Below are 17422 nucleotides of genomic sequence, written 5' to 3'. Positions count from 1 at the left end.
TTTAAAATCTTTTTACATGTTACATTTAACATGCTGTAATCTACATTGACACCGCACAGTGCAAATCACGTAGGCCAATAGTAGAATATGTCTGCCATTTAAAAACACATTTTTTAGTACGTGTCATTGTCCAACTTTGTGAGGAAAGGAAAGTAATATACCATACCACTGGGGATCCCTATTGGTCTGCAGACTCCTGTAGTAGGGGAGAAGAGCACCATACTAATGTTCTCCTTTTAAATTTTAATTATTGTTTTTTTTTTTGTTAATACAGAGTACATGAAGAAAAGAACATCTTGTCAGGACTTCAAGAAGATCTGAATGAATTTAACTTTTGGCTGGAGGAGGCAGATAGCATTGCTGCTATTCATCTAGAACCAGGAAATGAGCAACAACTTAAAGACTCCTTAGAGAAAGTTAAGGTACACCGAATTTGATTCTTATGGTCACTAATACATCACTGAGTTATGTCAACTGTGGAATGTTTTTAGCAATCATGTATATTTCAAAAATTAATATTCATTTATCTTTGTGGCAAATGGTGGAGCAAAGAGAAGATGACGGGATATCTAGTGTAGCTCACAGACTTTGCAGCATATATTTATATTGGTTTATTTCCAAAACATTTTGGGTAAAAAAACTGCCTACCTGACCAAGACCATTTAATGATCAAGTGCCGCACGTTTTACATTCCAACAGAGTTTTCCACTGTTTTCTGATTGATTTCTACATCCCTACTCAAAGCAAAAACCAATGTTGTGCTACACGATATATTGTAATGGAATACAAATATTTAAACCTTGAGGATATAAGGTATTGTTGCAAGTGTCTTCAACAAAGCAAATTCGAGGATTATATGCCATAAATGTTGTCAGTCACCTACTCCACAGGCAATACAATTTACTGTTGAACCAAAAAAAAAACACTTCTGCCTGATACACTGCTCTCTCCTCAAACAGTCAGACTGCCTCTTAACATTCAGAAACAAAAGAGAGATGAGCTGGTGAGAAAGTTTAGCATTTGAAATAAGAGACAGAGGAAAAAAGTGCAGGATAGTTTTCAGTCAGTAAATTAGAAAATTATTACAAATACTTTATCAGATTTTGGAAAATGTGCAAACATTGTAAACAAATTGTATGTGAGTCTAGGAAAACAATCCTCATGTATCTTACCAAGAAACTGTGGACATTCAAAATTTCCAGAAGGCTTGCAACAATACATTTCAAGTTTGCAATATGGAAACATGCAAGAAATGTGAGTATGAGCTGAGAATCCCAGTTCAAGGTGTCACACATCAATATGGAGCCACGATAGACACTGTGCACAGCCGCTGTTGTGTTGTATGTAAACTATGGCATGGTTTACAGATTATAAATGGAAGCCTTTTTGAAAATAATTTTAATATTTTCTCCATCCACTTTGTTCATGATGATCTGTCTTCCATATGATTGCCTGGAGCACTGCATGTTGCAACTCTCTGACTTTTTTTTAAAGATTCAACACTTTGAACACTGCCGGAAGGGGATCTGAGAGCACCAGCAGCACTTCCGTTTGTTGCCAAATTGCTGGATTCCAGGGCTCTGGAACTGTCCAGGTGCCCCCTGGTGGTGGCCATGGGCCCCAGCAGGGTTGAGTTTTTAAGCTCCAAACCCGTGGCCCCGATTTAATCCAGGGGGATTGCCCTCTCGTGTTCCAGGGAAGGTATTGCCCTGGATTTGTCCTCTCCTCCGGTCCTTCCATCATAGGGGTGTCCCGGCTGGACAAGGGCCCCGGCCGCCAGCCACAGGGGATGTGAGAATGTTTTATTAAACTATTAAACCAAACTGACCCTCCTCGCTCTCTCACAGTGCTACATGTTTTATTGCTGGAAAGGCTTTTTAGGATACCTTTCCTTAAAACAAAAATCCCCTTTTATCAAATGCATGATTCTTTTTCTGTAAACTACAGTAATATGCTATACTTCTGTTGCTACTCCTGTTTATCTACTCTTAAATTTACCATCATTTAGGGAAATACATTTCACAGATGCAATTCACTTTCACCCAGCACTGCAGTTCACTAGCTTCAGACTTTACCCATGTATGACTGTCACTGTAACCTGTTTCTTATACCCTTAATTGACAGAAGTGTTCATCAATTCAGGGGATAAAACAGAGCAAAACATATGAGAAGGAAAGCAAGCCTAATATGTTTTAACATGTATTATCAAATAGCAAGTGCTATAAACAAAAGCAGAAAAGAAAATGTGGTTATCCAACCAATACAACCTGATGGCATTAGATGTTTGCTCTTTCAGGAGGCACTTTATCTTGTAGTTATGCTCAATTCTACCTGGTAAGCTCATCTAGGGGCAGCTCTTTATTGGGTCTGCTTCCTCCACTCTCATCAGATCATCATCTGGTCTGCTCTACCTAGCCAGTCTAACATTATACATCTCACTTACTTAGTGAGCCTGTCCCATATATTTGTCTGGGCTCAAAAATCTAAAACCTATCTCTTACCCAACAACCTTTCTTCCTGCAGGGGGTAGTGGTGCTCATGCTTCTAAGCCTGTTCTCCTTCTGAATGCTCATGAATTACTTTTCTTGTCCTTGTTGTTGACTCTTATTTGGAGCACATACAACTAAATCCAAGTCACAGTAAGGGCTCGTTCATACTTCACGCTCAGAACGCGTACGCACACGCATCATGGCTGCCACACGTTCCCAGCGTTCATTTGACATATTCTCTGAGCAGGTCCTCAGAAATTAATGCGACATGTGCACGAGTTGTAGTACCAGCAAAAAGTGTGGGGGGGGGGAGGGCGAAGTGTGATAAAAGTCGGAACGTGACATCAGAGTCTCTGTTTACTATCTACATGTGACATAAAGCCATTATGCAGATCCTACGGGATCGATGTGTGTGCTTCGATGTTTGATGAATGGTTCAATGTGGTGAAGCAAAATGCTGACATACAGATGCATTCGTGGTGCTTTTATATTCAAGCGTCGCATATTCCCGATTGTAATGACGCAATATATTTATAAGTCTCACATACCATCTTCTGTGCCGTCTTTTTTTCTGGGGCTTCCTCCTGACCAGACAGTAGCAGTAAACATCAATAGATCACCACACAGAACACATTAAATGTATGGTATTCCAACTCTTTGCACATTTACAATCCTTAGATCTCTCTATGCTGCAAGATCCAAATAGAATAAGCTGGAGAGACATCAGTTTTAAAGGGAAACACTGGGGACAGTGATTTTTAGAGAGGAGACTCCTGTATGTCTTTAACTCTGTTTAAATGGATATAATTATGGCTTGTTTTTAACCTCCACCGTCACTTGGACTTTTTGTGTATTATTTATTTATTGAATATTTTTGCTCTGCACTATTTATTTTTACACTGTTTTGTTTGATTGCTTTAATAAAAGCACTGGGGCACTTTTGTACCTACCCCTTGCTTTGTGTTGTGTCCTGTTATTCTAGGCTCATCCCTCGGGTATGTTTTCGGTGGTAGTGGGTTCAAAAGGCTTCAAAGATCAGCTGGGAGTCTGGAGCTGACCCACACCATCACAGGTTGAGGTCAGGACTTTGTGCAATGCCACACAACTTCCTTCTCACCAAAGGCATCATACCATGTCTTTATGGACCCTGGAGCAGTTGTGCAGGAACAGAAAATGTTCTCCCCCAAACTGCAGCCGCAAAGTTGGAAGAGCACAATTGTCTAAAATGTCTTTGTATGTAGTAACCTTCACTGGAACTAAGAGGCCTAGCCCAAACCCTGTAAAACAACCATGGACCTTTATCCTTCCTGCAACCATCCTTAGTATATGCACTTTGCTGTCCCTGGCATGATTCATCACCAGAGAACACATTTTCATTTCTCCAAAGTCCAATTTAGGCATGCTTTACACCATTTCAGCCAATGCTTGGCATTGTGCATAGTGATATTAGACTTGTGTACAACTGCTCTGCCATGGGAACCCATTTCATAAAGCTCTCGATGGACAGTTTTGTGGTGACATTGCTTCCAGAGGCAGTTTGGAACTCCATTGTGATTGATGCAACTGAGGATATGTAGGTGATTTTTATGCGCCATGCACTTTAGCACTAAATGTCCCATGCTCTGTGTGTTTGCATAGTCAGCCACTTCATGGTTGAGCAGTTGTTGCTCATAGACACTTCCATTTCACAATCATAGTTCTTACAGTTGACAGGGGTAGATCTAGAAGAGCAGAAATTTCACATAATGACTTATGGCAAAGGTGGAGTTGTTTAAAGTCACTGAGCTCTTCAGTATGACCCATTCTACTGCCAATGCTTGAAAATGGAGATAACATGGCTATGTGCTTGATTTTATGCACTTGCTAGCAATGAAACACCTGAACTCAACTTGGAGGGGTGTCCACAAACTTTTGACCATGTAGTATATACAATAATGCAACTCTGTTTAAACGTGTACTGTTAATTTTATTCAGATAAATTAGGCCAGAAGTTGCCAGAGTAGACCCAGGTTTACTTAATAGTTTAAAGTTATTTATTATAGTTTGTGGTGAATAGATAGTGTTCCTTTAAACAGTAAAATAGTTTACATTTTTGGTCTGTGTAAGTCTGTAAGTTGTCTTACAAAAGCAGAATGGATAACAGGAAAATAATATTGCACTGTACTGTATACTTACCACATCTTAAAACCATGCTCTTCATTCCACCCTTTAACACAACTAACTGACAGCTTGTACATTACCTTTAGCAAGGGGATTCTGTGCACCCACCTGACAGCAGAACTTTGCAAAGTCTATAGCTCATATTGTAAGTATTTGAAAATATTCCATTTAAAATATATCTTTACTTGAAATTTTAGAATTTCTGAATATTGTTTGTTGATATTTGTTGTAAGCAATTTCACCAAATTTTCATACATAAGCAACAATATTAAACACATTAGAGTCACTTTCTTAAAACTAATTCATATTTTCCTTGTGTTCAGATTCGCATTCATGCACACAAACCTAATAACCTTTTTTTACCATAAGTCTGGACACAGACACACAAACAAAATATCTCATACTTGCAAGCAGAAATATACATGTACATACTGTGTGGTAAACAGAGACTGAAAAATTTAGCTTGAAAGCAATATTCATTCGGTTTGTATGTAATGCATGTGCATATTTGAATATTGAATGTCCTCTTCAGTATGTGGGGGCCTGTTGAATTCAATCCATTGCATCTCCTATTTCTGCTTGAAAATGAAACTCGAAATATGTATGTACCAAAAACATATACATTTTCAGATATTATTTATATAAAAATGTTCACTTTCAACCTTTACATTCTGTGACAAATATATAATCCATCCATTCATTATCCAACCCGCTGAATCCGAACACAGGGTCACGGGGGTCTGCTGGAGCCAATCCCAGCCAACACAGGGCACAAGGCAGGAACCAATCCAACCGCAGGACACACACAAACACACCCACACACCAAGCACACACTAGGGCCAATTTAGAATCACCAATCCACCTAACCTGCATGTCTTTGGACTGTGGGAGGAAACCGGAGCACCTGGAGGAAACCCACGCAGACACGGGGAGAACATGCAAACTCCACGCAGGAAGGACCCAGGAAGTGAACCCAGGTCCCCAGGTCTCCCAACTGCGAGGCAGCAGCGCTACCCACTGTACCACCGTGCCGCCCAATATATAATCAACTATACATATTTTTCATCCATTCATTGATATTTTTGATATTGCCTTTAACATGACAGGACCACAGGGACTTGGATCTTATCTCAGTAGGGAGCAGTGCTGGATGTATTGCCAATCTAACTCATGGCACAAACATATCCTCGTACCAAACCGATACAGTGCTGCCAAAAAAACGTAACACACCCATCTTTGGGACATATTATTTATAAACATTCATTCAGTTTGTAAATCCTTGTTTTCCATTATAGTGTCATGGAGCACCAGAACCAGACCAAAAGCTTCTAAGACCGAACCCAGAATTGGATGCTAGTCACATTCAAGCACCAATGTGCACTCATTCATATCTGACCATGTTGGATTTGACAATTAACTTAACCTTTACTCCTTTAGGGTACAGTGCTACTCATAAACATCCATCAATTTTCTACTATAGGGTCATGGAGGATGTACAGTAATTCATTCCAGCTGCATCAAGAGCTAGTTTGGGACTCAGGTTGGCTTTGCTGTGTGTTGATGACAATACAGGCTTACAATCACACACACTCATGCCAAACCAATTTTAAGCTTTCCATTAAAGTATAACTGAATCTTAGGAATGTAAGAGGAAGGAGACATAGAGAATCCAAGTAATTCCAGGTGCAGTCATCTGGAGTGCACACAGGAACCTGTAACTCTTTGCTCTTAGCACTAACCATTGCACTTGAATGCAATACTACACTTTCATTTAATTTAATTAAAACAACTAAAATTAATTTTATCAAGCATTACCTTAAACTGAAATGTCAAATGAGTACTTTGTTATATAACAATAGGAAATTCAAATATAAATTTAAAAAAAATCCCCGTTCAAGATAATTGTTAAAAAATTAAAGAGAACAAGAAAAAAATGAATGAGAATATTTTAAATCATTGCTTACTCGTTAATGGAGAAATGAAAGACTAGGCCAGCACATAAACGTGCCGTTTGGTTAAAGCACAAAAATTTAGCTTAAAGCTGATGTGTGTTCTGGTGCTCCCTTCTATACAATACTGGAAGCCTGTGTGGCATAGACACATTAAAATGGGCATGCCTCTTATATGGCTATCTATCAGTTTACTAAACCCAGTAAATCCAGTTTTAGGATTTTGCAGAACAGTAATCTTACAGTGTAGCAAAGTGACTAAGGCAAGAATTGTTTAGAGGGCACAAGTCCTTTGCAGGATTCACTCATACTTGGCCAGTGCAAGTTGCTAATTACCTAACACATACACTAATGGTGGAAGTCAAAGTAACCAGCAGGAAGACTGCAAAAATGGAGAAAGTGCAAGTTTTATGTAGACAGTTCTGGTCCAGGGTGTATATAAAGTGTCATGGAGGTGTGAGGTAGCAAAGGCTAACCACTAGTCTTCCGTGCCAAACTACTTCCTATTAAACTCTTACATTTACATTCAATTACATTCACAGTGTTAGCTTCAATAGTCAATACTTTACAATCAAAATTTTTTAAATCATAATAAAATATCTAACTTTGGATATTCTTTCATTTATTAATACCCAAATGAATGTTGACCAAACGATGCATAATATATGCTGATTTACAACCACTATTTTTTCATCCTGTACCTTCAAGAATCCAATTTTCTTAAACATGTTGCATAGAATGAAAAGGATTTTTTATAAATATTGCGATCAGCTTTAAAAATAAAACAGGTGACATAAAAATATTAATATACTGTTTTATCGAGTGGCACCTGGCCACAAAATTAAACCTGGCTATGCTTCGTTACTGAATGGAGTATTGATCTGTGGATATATTTTTAACTGATGTTAGCTGACAGCAAGAACATATTTATTTAAACCGTTCTGTGCACCCTGTTGGGACCACAGATTTGTAGTCATCTGGTGAGATGTGAACAGCGAAGCATGGCAGACGCCCCATGTTGAGCTGTGATTTCTGTAGAGAGTATTCGTGGGGGGTAAGTAGGACTCTCATTCATGTTACAGCTAATCAAAGAAAATGCGGAGTGAGAATTTGAAAATGCTTACAGAAAATGTTAATCCTACAAGGAAAAATCATGCTGAGACCAGAGTTTTCATCCAAAACCCATATTCTGGTTGGTAAAGGGTTATCTGTTCAGGGAAGTATTTTAGAAAAAGCTAGAAAAAATATAATCTGACCACTTGGAAACTATGGAAACTGGATAGCACAAAACTGGAGCAGAAAATCAAAAGAGGCCTAACCTAATTTCAATGGTGTTGAAGGACCTCTGAGGATATTTTCCTTTATTTGTGAATTATTGAACGTAAAGCAGCTATTGTACGTGATAAAAATAAACATGTTTCTTCATGCCTGAATGTCTATTTTAAAAATGAAAACCTAAGAGAGAATCTTGGGTTTGTGTTATGTATCTTAAGGGAATTGACTATTATTACAAATGAGCATGTGTTGTTAAGTGTAAAAAAAGTTTTACATTGTGCTTTGACTTTTTAAATAAAACACAAGATGTCACTTCAAAACTGCAAACTTGAGGTCTAAATTGATACGTATATTTTACATTAAACTCAATATCTTCAGTTCGTCTTCCCTAAGACAAACAGTAAACATTGGTCAATGAATTAATTTATTTGTAGAAACAGAAATATTCTTATGCTGCAAAAGTTTAACCTTTGATTCCAAATTGGGCTATACAATGGAGTAGTGCCTTCTTCAAGTTTGGTTCCTACCTTGCACCCAATGCTGCCAATATGGGCTTTGACGTCCATGACTACAATTTGGATTAAGTGGGGTTGAGAATACTTGTTATTTTCAGGGCCTTTAGGTTTGAATCTCATAGCCTGTCTGGCTATGTGAAGTTTGCACATTCTCCACATGTTTGGTTGAGGTTTCTCCTGCAGGTGCCCCAAATCCTAAAGTTGTACCCCCATATGGAGTGTACTTGTATGGGCTCAGTAATGGGCTGGTAACCTGTCGGTACTGGTTCCTTCCTTATGCCTACTGCTGCAGTGTGGGGTCTGCTCCCCTGAAATGTGGAACTGGATTAAACAGGTGTGGGAATTTTAAGAATTGAAGAAAAGTTGAAGTTATAATGTGTATTGTCTATTGTAAACTCTGTATTTTCTTTTTTTCTCATTGTACAGCACCTGAAATTCCATAGTTCAAAGAAAAGAAGTGTAATAGATTTTACACACTGATATTATTTTATTGTCATTCAAGTTACTTAACAGGCTGTTTTAGGTCTATTACTTCATTTCAAGATGAAGTGGCAGTGAGAATGTATTTATCAGATTTTGTGAAACTAATGGAAAACAACTGTTCTAATATAAGATTGAAAGAATGTATAGAGCAATAAAATAAATTACGAAAGGCAGCCAGAGTGGTCAGGACAGGCTGGGGAGCATGCACTGGTACAGCGCGTTGCCACACCCAACACACGACGAATCAGCTCAGGCTCCCAATTGGCAACACCCCAGGCAGACATGCAGTCCAGTCCCAGGTCACATGCCTCATTCGGGACTTTGTGAGCAACCGTTCATTCTACTAAAAGTCAAACCAGCTGTACCCAAGGATTCTCCGAAGAGACATAGTACTGAAGGAGTCCAGTTTTCGTTTCAGGTCATTGGATAGCATCCATGTCTCGCAACCATATTGCAAGACAGGAATCATCAAGGTTCTAAAGACTTGGACCTTCATCCTTTTACATAGGTATCAGAAGCACCAGAGAGTAGAGGAAACAGGAGATTTGAAGCTGACATAGTAAGAACTAGAAGGGCATACTTCTAGTACAGAAGACAATGTGGTTTAATCAGATTGAGACTGACGGTCTTATTATTTGTTAGCATTTAGTAGTCTTCTGGAATTTGTTAAATGTTTTAAATGCAACTAGCCAACCCGTGGCGTAGCATACGCCACATAATTATGTATTGATGGGTGAACACTTCCTGAAAGACACAGTTGTCCAAATGGGGTGAGTTTGAGGATACAACTGTAAGTGAATGAAAAGATGGAACTCTGGAGAGAGCAACATACAATTGTCTGTGACTGAAAACTGGAGGACCGCCGCGCCTCCACCTCCCAGAGCCAGGGACGGGGCTGGATGGCGGTCGGGTGCGGAGGGCGGAATGGGGGGAGAGGGGAAGGATGCCCAGGGAGGACACCCTTTCTGCCCCCTCCGCCTCTCTGAAGAGAGGGCGGGGAAGCGGGCCGAGAGGATTCGGGTCCTAACCGTCCAATGGCACAACCGGTAATGATCCTTCCACAGGTTCACCTATGGAATTACGACTTTTACTTCCTCTAGATGGTCAAGTTCGATCATCTTCTCAGCGCTCCGCGACTGCAGCCTGGCCAATCCGAGGACCTCACTAAACCATCCAATCAGTTGTAGCGACGGGCGGTGTGTACAAAGGGCAGGGACTTAATCAGTGCGAGCTTATGACCCACACTTACTGGGAATTCCTCGTTCGTGGGGAACAATTGCAAGCCGCGGTCCCCATCACGAATGGGGTTCAAAGGCTTACCCACGCCTCTCGGCACCGGGTAGACACACGTTGATCCATTCAGTGTAGCACGCGTGCAGCTCCGGACATCTAAGGGCATCACAGACCTGTTATTGCTCAATCTCAAGTGACTGAAAGCTTAGCAGCTGTGATAGTTTTACACTCCAGTACATTGCGGTGAATGCTGGGACAGGCGGACAGGCGTTCTCGTCCCATGGTCTTAGAGTTGGTGGGCGTGGCTCTGTGAGTTGTCGTCGTATCCCTTGGTCTTACAGTTGGTGGGCGGGGCTCTGTGAGTTGGCGGGCGTGTCTATGTCGTGCATATCCCATGGTTGTCTTGCGTGCCTTGGTCAGCTCCTTAGTGAATTATATATATATATATATATATATATATATATATAATACACCCAAAATAAACATGGCTTTTGCAGTGGCTTCTCTGTAATATATATAACCAAGCACACACTCATCTGTTTTCTGAATCCGCTGTTTAAGGAGCTAAATCCTATCCCAGATGGATCAAATGAACCTAAGTATCAAATAGCCAACAAATTAATCTAATATTCTAAAAAAACAAATCACCTGCCATGGAAGACAGCACTGGCTCTTTGTCATTGCATAGATTTTCAGGGGTTATGATACTATGCCAGTTCTGTTCACATATATTTTGTTGTTTTGGACTTGCTATGCCATGGTATCTTGAAGAAGGCATGAGTTTCAGGGACATATCTATATGCCATTCTCATTCCTTGTATCTACAGAGTAAAATCTGTATTTGCATACATACAGTAGCATTGAGTCAAGTCCACTTAATGTGGTTGGAGCAGTCCAGCAAGAGGGCATCTTTTTTGCTGTCTTCTTCATAATTTTCAATGGCAGCCTATTAAGGCACAACTAGGAATTTACACTTTGACAGTCTGTGAGTTGCAATTCAGGTGTTTATAGATGTTCTATGAGCCTTAATCTGCCATTCTGAGGTCCTATTCTGGAAGAGTGGAGAAGTTCGGTCACTTTGGACTCTTGTTCATTAAGGTAATTTTGAGATTCACCAACAAACTGGGGCAGTAACAGTGTACCAGAGTGTGACAGTGAAGCAAGACCTAAGTCTTCACACAAAGCTTTTCTTTTACTGTTCAGTCTACATCCCCATTTTAAACTATGGTCATGAACTCTGTGTACTTATCGGGCAGCCTATGCAGGCATGTCAAACTTACAATCCATGATAGAATGGGTAGCTCAATAGTATGAGAAGACCTCAAAGAACAAGTGGTGCTCCTCCAAGACAAGAGGAACCAAATGAGATTATTTGAGCATGTAGTGAGGATGCCCACTTTGTGCTTATTACAGAGGGTGTAACAGACACGGCCCTCTTGGAAAATAACCAGATTTAGTCCCAGACTAGCAGTATTATATGTATTTTAGCTGACCTGGCAAAACCTGAGAATTACCTAGAAGTGACTGATGATTGTTGTTGGGTTTAGGGTGGCTTGATTTGTTCACCTCATTGTTTTTGCAAATAATCACTATGATAGGCAAATGAAAAGCAGCTTCCTTTGTAATAACATTATCTCAAAGCATTTTACATAGAATAATATTACAAAATCTGTTCAAATGATTAGAAGAATGACTTGTGTGTATTAAACAGTGTTTTGATTTTTAGATCATATTCAGACCAAATATACTGTATTTCTGCTTATTGCATGTATAAGCAGAAAATCCTGTTTTTAATTTGGTCTTATAGTATTTTGTTATGATTTAAATAAGATTGTAAGAACCATCTTATATCCTAATTTGGTAAACTATCATGTACAGTAGGTTCATAATTGCATTCCAACAAATTGAAGAGAGCTTCTCAAGCTGGTCAATACCAGCAGTGCAGTCCTCAATTTTAAGACCAAGTTATAGTCTTCAATTTACAGACAAATAGGGCATGGAAATCTGCTACTTTAGGCTGAAATTGGCCATTAGTTTATGCAAATGCTTTGTACTATACTGAATTTAACATTTCAGAAGTAATGCAGGTCTTTGTCTTACCAATATGTAGCATCATAAATCAGCAGCTACTGAATCTCGTTCAACAAATTTCCAGTATCTTGCCATCATAATGGAAAAAATAAGCATCAATAAGGGAATGATTATTGTGAGGAATGCTGAGATAAGATACAGAAATATAGTATTTTTGCATAAAGTAGAACATTATCTTATAAATTGCCTTGGACAGTATGTTGCCATATTTCAGCAACTGTTCCACTAATAGATAGGAATTCAGTGAGTATCCATTTCATATGGAACAATATGTTTTGTCTATGCAAAAAGGTGGCTCAGTTAATAAGAAAGTGTTTCTCATAAACTATTTCTCTTTATTCAGTGTTGTACGAATATCAGTATATATTAATGCCATTCCCATTATCATTCTCTCTTTATTGCAGTTGTTTGGTCTTTCCTCGGAGCGTGAGAAGCTGGCTGTTTACATTTCTTATTGGTCAACAATAGATGCAGCTGACATGATATTTTCTAAGCAGGATGTGGATAGGCCTATAACAATCCTTGGTCAACATCTTTTCAGTTCTTAGTAACAAGTGATTATTGCCCAGCCAAAGAGTGCTATTCATGGAGCTTATTACCTTATGTGTTTTAGTGCAAGGAAAAGCCTACTGAAGATGTATAATGCTGTCTCTTCCTGTATGATGCACCAATATTTGTATTAACCCCTAGTCATCTCTGACAGCTCATTGTGTATTTTGGGACACCACTGGAAGTCATGGTTTCCCAAACAAGTCCAGTTGTGGTGGCAGGGACTGCTGGAACATGTTTCATAAAATCTTTGGTTGTGATAAGTTTGTGGATAGTTTTCCAGCTGTTCACTAGCAAAGTAATGACATGAAAACAGAATGTGCAAGACTTTCAAAGATACTACACCTTAGTTTGCCATAGGTCTGGTCCGGGTGGATGATCAATCTGATAATTGCCTTTATTTGGTTTGCAAGTACGCAGGCCAGAATTTTGTAGGTACATTTAAAAAGAGAGATGAGACATCAGTCATATCTCTTCACTTTGTGTTCAAACTAAATCATGAACATGTTTTCCATCAGTGATGGGAGCATTCTGCCCTCTTCCCCCACCTCTTGTTCGAGTGGTATGCAGAGTTCAGCCAGGAGAATGTCATTGTCTGGGTTCTTCGACTATTAGCAAATGACAGTACCGGTCAGCATTTCAGTAGATTAATGAAAAATTTAAATGCATGAGATTTTCTGGTTTCTTGATTATTTTTATTCTCTGGGACTTTTATTCTTCTTCTGGATTGTGATTTCAGATTTGTTCACTATTGATTTCCTTTCAGGCCACTCCTTTTTGCTCTTTAAAGCATTTTTGTGAATAAGTAAATTCATTTATAAAGATTAATTGTTTTGGATTGTCTCTACAACCTGGAATTTTCTCTGTCTGTTCCTGTTGTAATGCATTTATGATATTTTGTGACTTTAAAATATATATTGAATTTTAAAAGCCAGCTTCTCCGTTTTGGGAACTGCTTGGGCTGAAGCCTGCAGTTAACAGTTGGGGAGCTAGCTGATTTGGGGTAAAGCTATTTTGGACAGGTTAATGAAGACCCTGGCCTGCTCTGCTGTTTTATCTGAAGGCTTCCCTTCCTTTTAAATATAGTCTTGACTTTCCTGACTACCACTGTGCTAAGAAAAAACTGCATTTTCAAATCTGCTTAATCTAATTCAGGGTCACAGGGAGCACTACAATCTAATATAAACTAGTATATAGACATTATGAATAACAGATGTCAAAGGCTCATTATTAAACTATATGTCAGATTCAAATATTGTGAATTTTATACAATTATAATAACCTCATATGCCCTGATTAATTCTTAGTTAGTTTTTTTTGATGTTTCTATATTGCCTTGTGAAACATAAAATTAAAAGAGAGCCACACAGCCTTTGTGCTAACCAACCCAATGGGAAGATGCTATTATTAACACTTGACTAATTAAAGAGATATACTGAGATAGTATTTATTTAATAAATCTATGTAATGTATATTGTGTAAAGAATATACAACAAACCACCATATCTCTTGACAAGAATTTGGGAGCATGAATCTTGAGTTAATTTCTAGTAAAGAAATTAATTTTGTCATCTATCTTGGGCTTCTGTGCTGTTGCCACTGTCTTATTTCTTGTTATAAGTCATCTTGTATTACAAGCTCTGGAGATAATTCTTAACTTATTAGGGACATAAACCTGTGCAAAAACATATTATTTTGCTGATATTTTCCTCAAATTTACATTTAACTACATTTAAAATAATTCTAATATGAATCTACGCAGTAAATATGTTCACACGTAATAACATGAAATATACAGTGTTTCACATTTTTTCTTCTTTAAGTCTTAGAAATAAAATGGCCATTCATTAACAAATAGTCTGCACTTGTACTATTTCTTGTACTTAACATTAACATTAACACAAACTATAAAAGTAAAGATAATTTAACTTTCAAAACATACCTAATTGGTTCCTTGTTACAAAAGGGATGCAATACTACTCAGATTTCCTCATAATTCTTAATATAATCTGCAATAAAACTTTTGATAGACTGTGGTGTATTACTGCACATTCTGCAAACACGTGTTGCTGACTTCATCCACAGTTCCTAGAACAGCGTTTCTCCACTGCATTATGTATGCACATTGCAGATACAAATATAAAGAGTGAGAATTTATTGTTAGTTACAGTATATGTGGTATTTAACTTATCTGCTTTTGTATCTACTAAGAGACTGCATCGAAATTCTACAAAACAAAATTAGAGAAACAAAATTATACATTTCAAGAAACACAAATACAGTACAGTAAGGGTGAACTCAGAGCTGAGACAGCCATATCAATAAAATTAGAGGACAGAAATGTCAAAAATGAGGTCAGCAAGCAAGATTCAAGTTCAAATGTCACCCTAAGTTCATGTGTAAGTCTCCAAATATGAGGTGACAGAAAGCCACTCACTACCAAGGCCTATGCATTGAGATCAAATTCTTTGAAAGTTCCAATTTAAATGTCTCAGTTTCACTAATATTTTCTTTTAATACATATATATATATTTTCTCTTGTTTCAAGGTAAGAGTGGAAGAGTTACCACCCCACAAAAAAGCACTAAAGCATCTGAATGAAACTGGAAGTCTCATTCTTGGAAGCACAGCACTTTCACCTGAAGAACAAAAGAAATTACAGGTTGAACTTAAAGAAGCCAACAGTCACTGGGCACAGGTAATGTGCATCCAAGTTACAAGGAATGATTTTTTTTATCAAAAGATAACAATTAAGAAAGTGTTACTTCAGCCTATTTTACAGTACATGCCACCTGCAGTTTACTATTAATGTACTGTATTTTCGTCCAACTCTTAGGGAATTCTCATAGGCTTCTATTTACTGTCTTAGAAATATCTGTTAAATAAAAATTATGGGTTAAAAGTCCTGAGTGGCAAGCTGTTTTAGGTATCTTTTAGTATGTACTCTCTATGTGTTTAAAGAGAAGCAAGACAGTTAATTAATCCCAAGCCATAACAGAGCACAGAGTACATTTTTGTTATACATGATAGTAAATTTCTGTCTCCCGCAAGAAATTACAATTGAGCCAAAAAGGCACACTCTGTTGTAATTATTAAGCCATTTTATTTTCTTAAGGACTCATCAATACTTAAATCTTAAAAAATACCTAAACATTCTGTTTAAGTCTGATATACAGTCTGGATTAGGTCATTCTAGGGACAGTTTCCATCTCCTTTCTTGAGTGCGTTTGGAAATTATTTTGCTGGTTTTAAATGATAAAATGCCTAAACCATTTTTTGTGAAAAGTACAGTTTCAGGTAGATATCTGCAAGTCTTGTTAACAGGATACATGCAGAGATGTATACTTTGTGAAAAAGTAATGTTGATGCTAGAGGGAGCACAGTATTGTGTATCAATGTACCATGAAATTTAAAACCAGCAAGTTATAGAATGCATGAACAAGTAAAGCTAAGGGAATGTACTATTGTGTATTTTGAGTTGAAATATTGTTTTTGATATTGTCTTGAAACATCTTTTCTTTCTTTTCTTTTTTGTATCTCCATCCTTTTGTTTTTTAGTCATGATTTGGGTACAATTCAGTATAGGATAGGTAATTTGGACTTCTAGAACAAAATACTTCCTGCATTCATTTTACTTGTAAAGATGCTTGGTATTGCTTGCATTTATTTTTATATGGATATTAACTCAATACATGCCTTCTTAAAGTTATAAAAGTATAAGCCTCACTTTAAGTACTGACAGTCTGCTCAGAATGGATGAATACAAGCAGCCTGGTGTGTTAGGAGGAAATTATTGCACTCAGGGGATTTTATTTAAATTCTGATGGTTGTTTATTTGGCAGGATGAAGTCTTGTCAGATGTGCAGCTGTGTTGTAAATGTCAGGAATGTTTCAAAGCACTTCCCATACTTTTTAACTTCTTATTACTCCTGTTTTCCAACTAATTCAGTGTTTTTCTTGTTGAACGAATTAAACATGAAAGAAATGATCCTAACCGAATGAATAAATGCTATCAACAAATAAAACAAATTTGATAATGTACGAATGGCATAACACTCAGGTGTATTAGTTAGCTGATTTCAAAGTTGGAGCATTTTAAGTATATTCATTACTTAATAAAAAGAGTTTCCTAAATGTTTTTGTAAAGTGTGTCGTATTTAAAAATAACAATGATAGCAGAATGCAGTTAAGTGGACTACATTAAAAACATGGCTTTTAACAGTGCTTTACAAACAGGCTTGTGGTGGCTCAATGGCTTTCACAGAAGGCAGATTCCAATCCAAATCATATAAAAATGGCATTAACAGAAGTCCTGTTGTTAGTTGATGGTTGTGGAGGGTCTGTGACTAACTGTGGTTCATATTTCTTAAACATTTTTGAGATGAGTACCAGATGGAGTGTTAAAATCTCTGTTGAAGCCTCAAGGTAAAATTGAAATGGCTGATTCAGACAATGATGGGAGCAAATCTGGAGCTTTGAGAGAAATTTTAAAATTGTAGATAATGCAGCCATGAGGTGTAAAGTAAATAGTGGGTACATATTTGTTCACTTTATGCCTAAAGGGTGACAGTTACCTAATTCGTTTCCTTTTGTATTAATTTTTATACAAGTGACTGTTTGCTGCTTCTTCTTCTTCTTATTTTCTTTGTTTACTTTTATGATAAACTCACCTCAAGCA

General features: G+C 37.7%; 1 protein-coding gene across 13 annotated transcripts in view; it reads left to right on the top strand.

Moving 5' to 3' along the window:
* Positions 1-17422, top strand: part of dmd (dystrophin) — a 2688357-nt gene that overhangs the window by 1624505 nt on the left and 1046430 nt on the right. For all 13 annotated transcript variants that reach the window (XM_051926236.1, XM_051926244.1, XM_051926242.1 and 10 more), the window contains 2 exons: positions 275-422; positions 15293-15442. In XM_051926236.1, the coding sequence (XP_051782196.1) occupies positions 275-422; positions 15293-15442 (298 nt within the window). The remainder of the gene's footprint in view (positions 1-274; positions 423-15292; positions 15443-17422) is intronic.

The sequence above is a fragment of the Erpetoichthys calabaricus genome, chromosome 4, assembly GCF_900747795.2.
Source record: "Erpetoichthys calabaricus chromosome 4, fErpCal1.3, whole genome shotgun sequence".
In the NCBI taxonomy this organism is placed as follows: Eukaryota; Metazoa; Chordata; class Cladistia; order Polypteriformes; family Polypteridae; genus Erpetoichthys; species Erpetoichthys calabaricus.
Note: the sequence above shows the minus strand (reverse complement) of the source record. Positions and strands in the feature narration are given on the sequence as shown.